The 12,500-nt window shown below is 47.2% G+C and overlaps 1 protein-coding gene across 1 annotated transcript in view; it reads right to left on the minus strand.

The window, feature by feature from the left end:
* tmem63c (transmembrane protein 63C) overlaps positions 1-12,500 on the minus strand; it is a gene marked incomplete at both ends in the record, with an annotated part of 27,101 nt that overhangs the window by 6,346 nt on the left and 8,255 nt on the right. The window contains 13 exon segments of the mRNA XM_080530835.1: positions 1-14; positions 456-542; positions 1,955-2,061; positions 3,263-3,416; positions 4,479-4,601; positions 5,281-5,414; positions 6,288-6,408; positions 7,048-7,128; positions 7,327-7,400; positions 7,957-8,065; positions 8,790-8,841; positions 10,162-10,304; positions 11,692-11,729. The exon segment at positions 1-14 is cut by the window's left edge and continues 52 nt beyond it. Of these exon segments, the coding sequence (XP_080386961.1) occupies positions 1-14; positions 456-542; positions 1,955-2,061; positions 3,263-3,416; positions 4,479-4,601; positions 5,281-5,414; positions 6,288-6,408; positions 7,048-7,128; positions 7,327-7,400; positions 7,957-8,065; positions 8,790-8,841; positions 10,162-10,304; positions 11,692-11,729 (1,237 nt within the window).

The following is a 12,500-nucleotide window of genomic DNA, read 5'->3' on the forward strand; positions in this document are numbered from 1 at the left end:
AGAACAGGTCCAGACTAGGGAGCAGGAAACAGAGGGACAAAAACAATCAGAGGATTCTGGATCATAATGACCTACAGACATCCGGGAGGACATCTTTAGAATATAGTAGTTATAACAAAGCTACTACATGTGCATAAACATGTAATAACACGTTAATAAACTGTTATTCTGCTGTGGCGCAAGAAAACAAAGTGACAAAAAGAATCTGACGATTTTGAATTCAGATTCAGATTCAATTTAATTGTCATTGGCAACGACAACGAAACGCAGTCGGCATTTGGCCAATAGTGCATAATCCAAAAGCCATAAAAGTGTGGACAGATATATGTACAGTGTGATAGACATCATAAGATGACATCTTTAGAATGTAGAAGCTATAACAAAGCTACTACAACTATTACTATGTGCATAAACATACCGTAATAACACGTTAATAAACTGTTATGGAACGTTACCTGGAGAGGCCCAGGGAGGGCAGGATGATCACCATGAACACCAGCAGCAGGAAACATTTGTGCATGGTGATCTGGTTCTCACTGGACCTGAGGGGAACCACACACACATGAGAACACTCACAATACACACACACACACACGCACTTCACCATGCAGCATCATCTATCTACACACACACACACACACGCACACGCACACGCACACGCACACGCACACGCACACGCACACACACACACACACACACACACACACAGACACACCTCACCATGCAGCATGATCTATCTACACAAACACACACACACACACACACACACAGACACACCTCACCATGCAGCATGATCTATCTACACAAACACACACACACACACACACACACACACACACACACAGACAAACACCTCACCATGCAGCATGATCTATCTACACACACACACACACACACACACACACACTTCACTATGCAGCACAATCTATGCAAACATGTTACGAATTGCAAGTCATCTCAAGGGGACGATAGACGGTGGTCCTCTGTGGCTCAGTTGGTGTTAGCATGGTGTTAGCATGGTGCTAACAACACTTAGGTTGTGGGTTTGATTCCTGTTGGGACCATATATACTGAAAAATGTATGCACTCACTGCAATGTAAGTCGCATTGGATAAAAGCGTCAGCTAAATGGCGTATGTTATATATATTAGCCGGGGGGGCGGGGGGCAAGATACTGTTTGTTTGTACAGTGTGTTGTAGGCACAAACAAACACCTTCCACTAAAGAACCTGTGCAAAAAACAAAACAAAGGACTTCATCATAGAGACTATAGTGGTGGTGGTGGCGGGTTCATTCCCACCATCTGAGCTTTTCTTTTCATGCAGAAAAAAGAACTGTAAACACTCGCAATTTGCATTCGGTCCTTCACACATTACGCCTTCACAACACATTTGCGGGGGCGGTTACGTAAAGGAACGGTGCGCTTTCCCAGGCTCATAGGTGCTGGGCGAGGTTGACTCTCCTTGATGCAGAGCTATTCTGCTCCGCACCGCATAGTGACCACTGTGCATATCATTATCCCCACAGAGAGATCGCTATGACAACCTGACTAGAGAATTAGTGCAGGCAGACAGAGAGAGAGAGAGAGAGAGAGAGAGAGAGAGAGAGAGAGAGAGAGAGAGTAGAGAGAGAGAGAGAATATCATATAATGAAAAAGCAGACAGTGTAGAGGGGGGGGGGAGAAAGCGAGAGAGAGAGACAGAGAGAGAGGGTAGAGAGAGAGAGAAATAGAGAGAGACAGAGAGAAAGAGAGAGAGAGAGAAAGATGAAAAAGCAGACAGTGTAGATAGAGAGAGAGAGAGCAAGAGAGAGAGAGGAGGAGAAAGATAGAGGGAGAGAGAGAGAGAGAGAGATATGGAAGACAATAACACATTTGAGAGAGAGAAAAATAAAGCATTTTCCTTTCCTCCAAAGTGTCAGACAGCAGCCAGCCGGACCTGCAGGGCTACAGTACCTGGTCCAGTGAGACTCGAAGAAGGCAGAGTAATACACGATGAAGGGCAGGAGGACAGAGAAGGCCCAGAGCAGCAGGGTGGGCAGGAACTGGGTGATGATCGGGTTCTGTGGAGGGGGAGACCAAACAATAATATGTGACACGTTGTAAGGCTTTGGTCCTCATGTCGGGATCCAATGTAATGATCAGACTTTTCTTTCGAAAAATGTGAATACATTTCTGCGTTGTTGAAAATCAATGACACATCGCTAGTCAACTAACACAGCTTGTTTTGTGAGCCTGCTAACAATGTAAAGTAGTGTTCTAGTTCACTAGGTAGCAGTGGGGATTACTCACCCAATCCATTGCATTGCAGTATTTTGGCTTGACTAGCGAGTTTGTGTTGTGATTCTCAACAACTTTGAAACGTAGTTCCGTGTTTCAAAAGAAAAGTCTGAACATTTTGATTGGTTGCCGATATGCCGACCAAATGATCAGACTGTGTCACATATGAAGAAGTACATATATTATAAATGTAAAAATACAAACAGCCTGTCTACTTTTCCGTCGTAAAACCCAAACACGCACAGTACAGTGCCCTTCATAAGTATTGCAAAGAGGAGCATTCGGTCTTCTTTTAGCTCTATTCTTCTAACCATTTGGATTTGCTCTCATATTTAAATGGTAAGTGGATATTTAAATTTGCTCTCACTTTAAATGAATGTGCAATAACACTATGTGCAATATGACAACCCTAGGGTACATAAGGTTGCAGAGAATAGGAAATGTTAGAATAGGTATAGCATAGCATAGAGTACAGCACAGTGTTTTATTTGTACAGTATAGTAGTGTACATAGCCTTTATTTATGTAAACCAGCTCCTTTCCCTTCTTGTTTTTTTTTTCTTTCCTAGCACCAGGGGAGCCCCCCCTCCCAAATTTCGTTGTTTGGTACCTGTACTATATCAATGACAATAAAGACCATTCATTCATTCATTCATTCATTCATTCATATTGTCTGTGACGGAACACACTGGACTACCCAGAAACCAACACTTGTGGTGCCTTGAAATAGGTCATGATAGGTGACTATGTATACAATGGGTTGTAACTCCTAAACAGTGAAACCAATCTGAAAAAAGAAAGCAGAGAATCAAAGCTGAGAATCTCCTCTTTAGCCAGATAGTCATTATTATTGGTTTCACATCCTAATTGTTGTTGGAGTATTTGGAGCTAAAAGTAGAAGATTTAAAAAATGCTTCCTTGTTCCGATACTTCCGAAAGAACAAGCTGTGTCCCTGTCCGGTTCTGACAGGAAGTTCTGACTGACCCGGAGACTCTCCACGGGCCTGGTGACGTTGAACTTGTCAATGGTGTTGACGATGATGGCGGGCGTGGTGAGGAAGAAGAGGAGGAGGAAGAGGAGGATGTTGAGGAGGACGCAGCGGAGCCACCAGCGCGAGCCGCACACCGACAGGTTCTCCCTGGAGACAGAGACGGACCAATCAGAGATGGAGACACAGGGTTCAAACATCCAATCAGAGACAGACACAGGGTTCAAACATCCAATCAGAGACGGACACGGTGTTCAATCGGGCCAATCAAAGACAGAGACATGGGGTTCAAACATCCAATCACAGACGGAGACACAGGGTTCAAACATCCAATCAGAGACGGAGACACAGGGTTCAAACAGGCCAATCAGAGACAGAGACACAGGGTTCAATCAGGCCAATCATCAATCGACAGCAACCGCCAAGGGCTAACATGATTGGTTGACATCCCTACAATGGCACACACCGATATTTACCCCCCGCTCTTCTACATGACTGCGTATCTATCCTACAGCCTGTCCACTGAGTATGAACACACACACACTAGTGATCTCTCTCTCGTGTAGAAAGGAAACGAGTTCGCTCCACTAACGCTGGGCTGGAGAGCAGGTTGGGCACATCACACTCCAGTGCTCTTTTTTAATGAAGGATGGAAATGGTTCCTGCCTGACGCTACAGTGCCTGTGAGTGTGACCACCCCGGCATTCCTGCTCATTCCTCCGCAGCGCACGAACAAGCTCTTACACACGGCCAACGAGGCATGAAAACACAAACACACTGAGGCACGGAGGCCATCTCTCTCCTCGGTTTAATCCTCCTCACATATGCAACACTCACACACATTACACAACCTCAGCAGGGATGCTGCTGCACTGGCACTCCAAGACAGATAGACAGACAGACAGACAGACAGACAGACAGACAGAATGATTGATAGATAGATAGATATACACAGACAGACGGATAGACGGACAGACTGAGAGACAGACAGACAGACAGATAAATAGATATTTTATTGATCCCTGAGGGGAAATTCAGGCGATAAGGCTAGAGAAGATGAGGCTGAATCAGTGTGAGTTAACTTCTCCCTAACTCCATTTGGTGTTTCACATCAACCTGTCACTCACCCGATGATGTCACTCACCAGATGATGTCACTCACCAGATGATGTCACTCACCAGATGATGTCACTCACCAGATGATGTCACTCACCAGATGATGTCACTGGGGGCGGGCGCGTAGCCGACACCCCACTTGTGAGACTGGACAACGGTGGTGATGCTGGACTGTTGGGGTCTCCGACGGCAACGGACCCGACTGTAGTCCTTCACAATGCTGATGATGTCACAAAGACAAAACACGCAGACGCACATAATCAGATGAAGCAGGCAGACACATACATCATACTGTAGACAGAGTTAACAGTTTGAAACAAACGGAACAGCCGTGCCTATTTTACCTACTATAAGAGCCGTCTCGGGGGTCAAATGACCAGAGTCTTTAGAATTGGAAGCTGCTACTTATAGACAAAGACCACTAGTTGGCGCGTCTTGTAAATTAGCCTACCTCCTACACAGAAAAACTGCAAAATAGCTTTATACTATACTAGCTTATCCTGATGTGATTTTGAAAATGTAAGGATACTGTGTGGTACAACGCACATATCTAGGAAAGGTCATGAAAGGAGGGTCCTGAAATTTGCAAAGATAAAAATGGTCCGCACCATACTTACATGGACCGCACCATACTTACATGGACCGCACCATACTTACATGGACCGCACCATACTTACATGGACCGCACCCATGGCTAAAACTAGAATTAGCTAATATTAAACTGTCATATCTATTCTATAATAATATCAATCTACGCATATTACAAATATAATTTTTGGATTGAAGAGTGCCCTCCTCCTTTCACCTGAGGAGGTGGCAGAGACTGTAGGAGGACAGTGTCACCTCAATACCATGTCACCTCAGAGGTCATGGGGTCACAGGGGTCATAGGTCACTCACACAGCGGTCATCCTCTCATCCCGGAAAGTCACGAAGGCGACGCCCAGCCTCTTGAGGGAGATGCGATGCTTCTCTGCGTTAAACTCATCCGTCAGTTTCTCCTCCAGCTCGCTGTAGTACTGCTCAGCATCCACCTGTAGGAAGAGGGAGGTGAGGACACACAACACATATGTGACAGCAGCTGGTGTAAGCGGGAACAAGTCGGCAACCAATCAAAATGTTCAGACTTTTATACTGAAAAATGGAAACACATTTCAACGTTTGGGACGTCGGATCTAGGGGTAGTGGTGGCCTGGTGGATAGTGAGTTGGACTGGTGATCAGAAGGTCATGAGTTCAAATCCCCACCTGGGAACACACCACCGCTAGTGTGCCCTTGAGTAAGACCTGGGAACACCACCACTAGTGTGCCCTTGAATAAGACCTGGGAACACCACCACTAGTGTGCCCTTGAGTAAGACCTGGGAACACCACCACTAGTGTGTCCTTGAGTAAGGCCTGGGAACACCACTACTAGTGTGCCCTTGAGTAAGGCACTTAGCCCAATGTTACTCCAGGTCCCTGTAATCTATCATTCTAAATTGCTATGGGTAAAGGTGTCTGCTAAATGTGACAGCAGCTGGTGAAACAGGGAACAAGTTGTTCAGACTTTTATTCAGAAAAAAATAAAATACATTTCAACGTTGTTGAAAATCAATGACACACTCGCTAGTCAAGCCAAAGATATTGCAATGCAATGGATTCGGTGAGTAATCCCCACTACTCTACACTAACTAGGTAGTAGTGGGGATTACTCACCGAATAGTCTTGTGATATTATAGTAATATCCCTCTAGGGAATTTTAATTCAGAGAGTACAAGACACTCTAATGAAGCTTCCCCAAACCTAGTTCTGGTTTGCAGTGCCATCCAGTGGCAATATACAAACAATGCAGGATAATTACTGGATGAGGTTTTTTCCAGCCAAGATTAAACCACTTACAACAACAACAGTCGTTGCATAACGCACCTGCTCAAAGCCGCACAAATCACAGCAGAATATCTGGGCGCAGGGATGGGTCTTGATCATGATCTTCCCATCCTTCTGGGCCTTGGTGGTGAAATACAACCTTCCCTTCATTGCCTTCCGTCTGCACAACATAAGATGTAGATATAATAATAATAATAATAATAACAACATCAACAACAACAACAACAACAACAATACTACTACTACTACTACTACTACTAATAATAATAATAATAACAATTATAATGTTTTATTTGCCATGCAATCAATTTGTCAGTCAATTGTTGGAATTCGTTTTTTGCTCTAGGCACAGTGTCAGCCATAGTCGGCGTCCCTGGAGCAATTAGGGGTTAAGTGCCTTGCTCAAGGGCACATGCGGCTCCCTCCTGAGGCGGGGATCGAACCAGAGACCTTTCCGATTGCTAGCTGGCCCCTCTAACCTCTAGGCTACCGCCAAAAATCCTCCATGAATCCTCCATCACGTGACAGGCCATATAGAGTACACGGCCCAACACAAGCAAAGCAACAAATGATCATCGCTCAATATCGTTACTGTCGAGGCCTGGGGTGGTCCAGTGGTCTATAACATCATGGCCAACAGTGCACATATACAGTCTGCCTATGTCGGCATGGGTTCGAAACCCGGCCCCTGCCCTGCTGACATGCCCTTTCCTGTCTCTATTCTATAATGATAAAACAAATGTAAGAGTGGGACTGCACTACAAAAATAAATATATGTATATAAATATTGTCAGTGTACCTCTCTGAGTCCAGCCTCATCAGCTTGTGAACGTTGAAGCAGAAGCGGATGTCGGTGACGGTACAGCTGGGATAGGCCTCGCTAGAGAGGAGGGGCAAACACACACTCAGTTACTAAATCGGTCGGTCGGTCAGTCAGTCAGTCAGTCAGTCAGTCAGTCAGCCGCTCCATCTGTTTACCTACTGGAAGTGTTTGGTGATGAAAGGTGACCTTACTGGAAGTGTTTGGTGATGAAAGGTGACCTTACTGGAAGTGTTTGGTGATGAAAGGTGACCTTACTGGAAGTGTTTGGTGATGAGGCCGGGGTCTGAGATCTCCCTGGGGATGCAGGTGATCATCAGGGTCCTGGCCACCTGGAGGGAAGGTGTACAGAGACACAGCAGGTAAGGTGTACAGAGACACAGCAGGTAAGGTGGATGGCCATGCTCTGATAATATAATGTATATATATACATACTGTGTATATATACACATGTATATGCCATTTAGCTGACGCTTTTATCCAAAGCGACTACATTTGTTAGTATATATTTGTCAGCATATATGGTCCCAGCAGGATGATAACCACCCATACTAGTACCATACCTTGACCATGTGACCTCCTCGGTAATCACTACACAATCCCTACTCAGAGCTATGCTGTTGTGCCCTCGAGCAAGGCACTTAACCCCTAATCGCTCCAGGGGCGCTGACTATGGCTGACACCCTGTTTATTTTGTTCTGTCATTTTAATATTGTTCCCTGTTTTATTTTTTCATTAACTGTTAATCAAATTCTATGATCAAGGGAGACGCTCGATAAGCCCCTCTGGGCTGATGATGTATTATGGTTATTGGATGTATGAATATTTTTTTTACTGTAATGTATATATATATAACATCTCTAATCTAATCTGAAGTGTCTCACACACCTTCTCGTCCTCTCTGTACTCCAGGCAGGAGGAGTGGTGGGCCATGACCAGCACAGTGATGACGAAGTACAGAAGCGCAAAGATACTGTGGAGCCACAGGAAGCTGTCACTAGGAGGAGAGAAGAGAGGGAAGAGAGAGAAGAGAGAGAGGAGGGAGAAGAGAGAGGAGAGAGAGAGGAGGGAGAAGAGAGAGAGAAGACAGAGGAGAGGGAGGAGAGATAGGAGAGAGGGAAGAGAGAGAAGAGAGAGAGGAGAGATAGGAGAGAGAGAAGACAGAGGAGAGATAGGAGAGAGGGAAGAGAGAGAAGAGAGAGAGGAGGGAGAAGAGAGAGAGAAGACAGAGGAGGGAGGAGAGATAGGAGAGAGGGAAGAGAGAGAAGAGAGGAGAGAGGAGAGAGGAGACAGAGAAGAGAAGGAAGAGAGAGAAGAGAGAGAGAGAGAGGAGAGAGAGGAGAGAGGAGTGAGAGGAGAGGAGAAAGAGAAGAGAGAGAGGAGGGAGAAGAGAGAGAAGAGAGAGAGAGAAGAGAGGAGAGAGAAGAGAGAGAGAAGAGAGAGGAGGAGAGAAGAGAGAAAAGAGGAAAGAGAGAGAGGAGAGAGAGAGAGGAGAGAGAGAAGAGAGAGGACAGAGAGAAGAGAGAGAAGAGAAGGAAGAGAGAGAAGAGAGAGAGAGAGAGGAGAGACAGAGGAGAGAGAGGAGAGAGAGAGGTGTTTCATATGAACCTGACCACCGGTGGGTTATTCCTTGCTGTATAATGTGGAGCCAGATGGCTCTGTGGCGAGAGGTGATCCACAGTGAAAAAGACAAGGGCCTGTTCTGTTCTCTGACTTCTTACCGTGCAGGCACATTAGCCACTGTTGTTCTTCCAAAGTTTTCAGGACTGTCCCCTATAGAAGATAAGCACACCAACAGAGAGGGAGGGGGGGGAGGGGGGGGGGGGTAGAGGGGAGAGAGAGAGGGGGCGGGGAGGGAGAGAGAGAGGGGGGGTGAGAGAGAGGGAGAGGGGGAGAGAGAGAGAGAGAGAGGGAGGGGGAGAGAGAGAGAGAGTGAGAGAGAGGGGGGGAGAGAGAGGGGGGGGAGGGGGGAGAGAGAGGGGGGTGAGAGAGGGGGGTGAGAGAGAGAGAGAGAGTGAGAGAGAAAGAGAGAGTGAGAGAGAGGGGGGAGAGAGAGAGAGGGGGAGAGAGAGAGAGAGAGAGAGGGAGGGTGAGTGAGGGCGGGGGGGAGGGAGAGAGAGAAATAGAGAGAGAGGGAGAGTGAGAGAGAGAGAGCGAGGGTGAGAGAGAGGGAGAGAAAGAGAGAGAGAGACCATAAAGCTTCAAGTGACTTTTTTGAGGTCAATTGGATCAAACAACGACAATAATTTATTCGTCCTCCCGTTTTAACAGAAACCTCATGGTGATGAAAAGTCTAACACGTTTTAATGCACAGATTAGTCATGTCTCATCGCCCTGTTTTAGTCTCCGCTCAATCTGTTTACCGTTGCCGTGACAACCACACTATATGGGTGTCGGTTCTTTAACGACTGGGTGGCTGACACACTGGCAGCCGTGACAACAGTGCCCCCCCCCCCCAGACCTCAAATGTGTCTGGTTAGCATTCCATCTGGGAGCTTACTCAACGATTTTCTTCTTCAACTGCCATTCAGCAGTTGCATTTTCTATACCTTGTATATGTTTTGTAAAGCACTTTGAGTTTGCAGGATACCATAGAACTACGTTGAACATACACAAGGTTGTTAACATTTTTAACAATGTTGTGTATGTTCAAAGTTGTTCTATTCATACTCTCTCTTGTTGCTTGTCTAAGGCCTAGAAACCGCTAATGTAACCAGACAGAATAGCCCTGTAAGTGTAGACTTCTCTCATATGTGTTTATAACTGCGGTGTGTGTGTGTATGAGTGTGTGTGTGTATGATAGTGTGTGGCCTCTTTCCCGGCGAGGTGCCCCTCCACCTCCGCTGAGGTTAAGGATATCCCTGGGCCTCCGCTGGATGTTCCTCGGACCTCCCTGGACATAGCTGGGGCCTCCCTGCGCCTCCCTAGACTTCCCCGGACCTCCCTGGATCTCCCTGGACCTTCCTGGGCCTCCCTTGGCCTCCCTTGGCCTCTATGGGCCTCCCTGGACCTCCCTGGACCTCCCTGGATCTCCCTGGACCTCCCCAGACCTCCCAACCCTCGCCAGGCCTCTCATGCGGAGCTCCTAATTACCCAGGAGGTTCCCAGAGAAGTTGACAGGCAGGATGACAGCCAGAGACAGCAGGCAGACCGCGGTCACCAGCAGGATGATGTGGCGCTGGAACGACAGGTAGGTGACCGCGTCAATGCCACACTTACTACGGATCTCCTCATCCCTGGAGAGAGAGAGAGAGAGAGAGAGAGAGAGAGAGAGAGAGAGAGAGAGAGAGAGAGAGAGAGAGAGAGAGAGAGAGAGAGAGAGAGACAGAGAGAGACAGAGAGAGACAGAGAGAGAGAGAGAAACACAGAGGGCCTGAGGTAGAACAGGGTGGGAGGACGCTATTCAAAAGACCCCACGGTGGAAGACTATAATAACTCCCCTGAACTGCACAAAGTCAGCTCTCAAAAACAAGAAAGAAAAGCAATAAAATGGAGGAAATATGACTTCAAATAAGCAAAACTATCTGCCAACAGAACAGGAACATTTCACTTCACACCAAGATTTTCTTAAAAACAAGTAAAAGACAAAAAAAACAACCATATACTGCCTTGATTTAAGATATTTAATCTTACTTAGATTTACTGTTTGCAGTGTGAGGGGGGGGCTAGACTGACTGGCAGAGCAGCAGGGTGTCCCTGTGGTGACGAACACACACAGTTGTGGAATGGGGCTGGCCTGGGACCGGGGGGAGGAGCGGGGGGGGTGGGGATAATAATAATAATAATAATAATAATACATCAAACGTATATAGCGCTTTTCTAGAGACTCAAAGAGTCGCTTTACAAAGTGAAAAGGCCTAGGAGCTAATATAAACACTCCTAGATACTCCTGTTCCTGTTCGTGTTCCCCGGGGGAGACCGACCGACCGACACAGTGAGTGGTACTTAGACCTCTGCGGTGCCCTGCTACTACTCATCCCCTCAGTGTAACTGGGCCACGGTGCTGGCTGCCAACCCTGTGGTGGAGCTCAGGGGAGCCCGGCCGGGAGGGTCAGGAAACCCAGGCGTCTCGTAAAAACAGGAGAAAAAACCCAGAAATAACAGTAGGGTGTATGCTGGTCACACGGCAGGCCACACATAGAGAGAGAACACTACAGGGTGGGACGTCGTTGCACTTTTTCCTAGGGAATTCTAGGCTCTGAGGTATAGGTTAGAGTCAGCCACTAACACTAAGAGAGAGCTAAAAACAGAGAGGTCAGGAGAACCCAAAAACTCCACCATAATACTCTGGAAACCATGGAAACCACCGAGGAAGTGCTGTTTTTTTACTTTTTACAGGCCTAAAATTGAGTTGAGTGCAGTCAGTACGTCTTTCAGCGAGTGAAGAAAAATATTTCGACGGTTAAACCACGGAGCAAACGATCGCATGAGCGCATCGCAAGTCGTTTGTTTTCGCTGCTTAATGAGATATAACACGACAGTTTGCGTTCTGGTTGATGACATCGACTTTGAAGACAGAGAAGAGAGAGGGGCAATAAAACAAGGAGGAGGGAGGAAGCCAAAACAGGGAGCAGGGAGGAGTTGACCAAAAGGGGGGGAGGGGCATTAGTGGGGCACACTTACTTCATATGGTACAGTGATGTCAGCCAAGAACAGAAGCCCTGAAAGAGGAGAGAGAAAGAGAGAGAGAGAGAGACATAAAACATTCAGCGGATCGCTTATTAAACACAATAGATGACATATGCGTGTGGAGGGCCAGGGAAGAAGTGGGCCAGCGTGCATCTGTCATTTGCATAACGTTGAGGCCTACGCGTTGACAGAGACAGAGAGGGAGGGGGGGGGGGGGGGGGGAGGGGGAGAGAGAGAGATGGAGAGAGAGAGAGAGAGGAGAGGGGGAGAGAGAGTGAGACAGAGAGAGAGGGAGGGGGGGAGAGAGTGAGAGAGAGAGGGAGAGAGAGAGAGACAGAGAGAGAGAGAGAGTTAGAGTGAGAGAGTTAGAGAGTGAGAGAGAGAGAGTGTGAGAGAGAGAGAGTGAGAGAGAGACAGAGAGAGAGAGAGAGAGGGGGAGCAAGACAGAGTGAGAGAGAGAGAGAGGGAGAGAGGGGGAGTGCGAGAGAGAGAGAGAGCGAGAGAGAGAGCAAGCGAGAGAGAGAGAGAGAGACAGAGAGCGAGCGAGAGACAGAGAGCGAGCGAGAGAGCAAGAGCGAGTGAGACAGAGAGAGCGAGAGTGAGAGAGAGAGTGAGAGGCAGACAGACAGAGAGAGAGAGAGAGAGGAGGAGTTTTAATAGGTCTAGTCTGAGGCGTTAACAGTGTGAGGAGGCAGCGTGCGATGACTCCTGTCTGCCTGTCTGTCCTCCACCGTCATAAACACGCCAAGCGGTGACCTGACACACTCACGCAGGTGTCCATGAGCTCATTCACACTTACTTCT

Source organism: Nansenia antarctica (genome assembly GCF_963989245.1).
Source record: "Nansenia antarctica genome assembly, chromosome: 1".
In the NCBI taxonomy this organism is placed as follows: Eukaryota; Metazoa; Chordata; class Actinopteri; order Argentiniformes; family Microstomatidae; genus Nansenia; species Nansenia antarctica.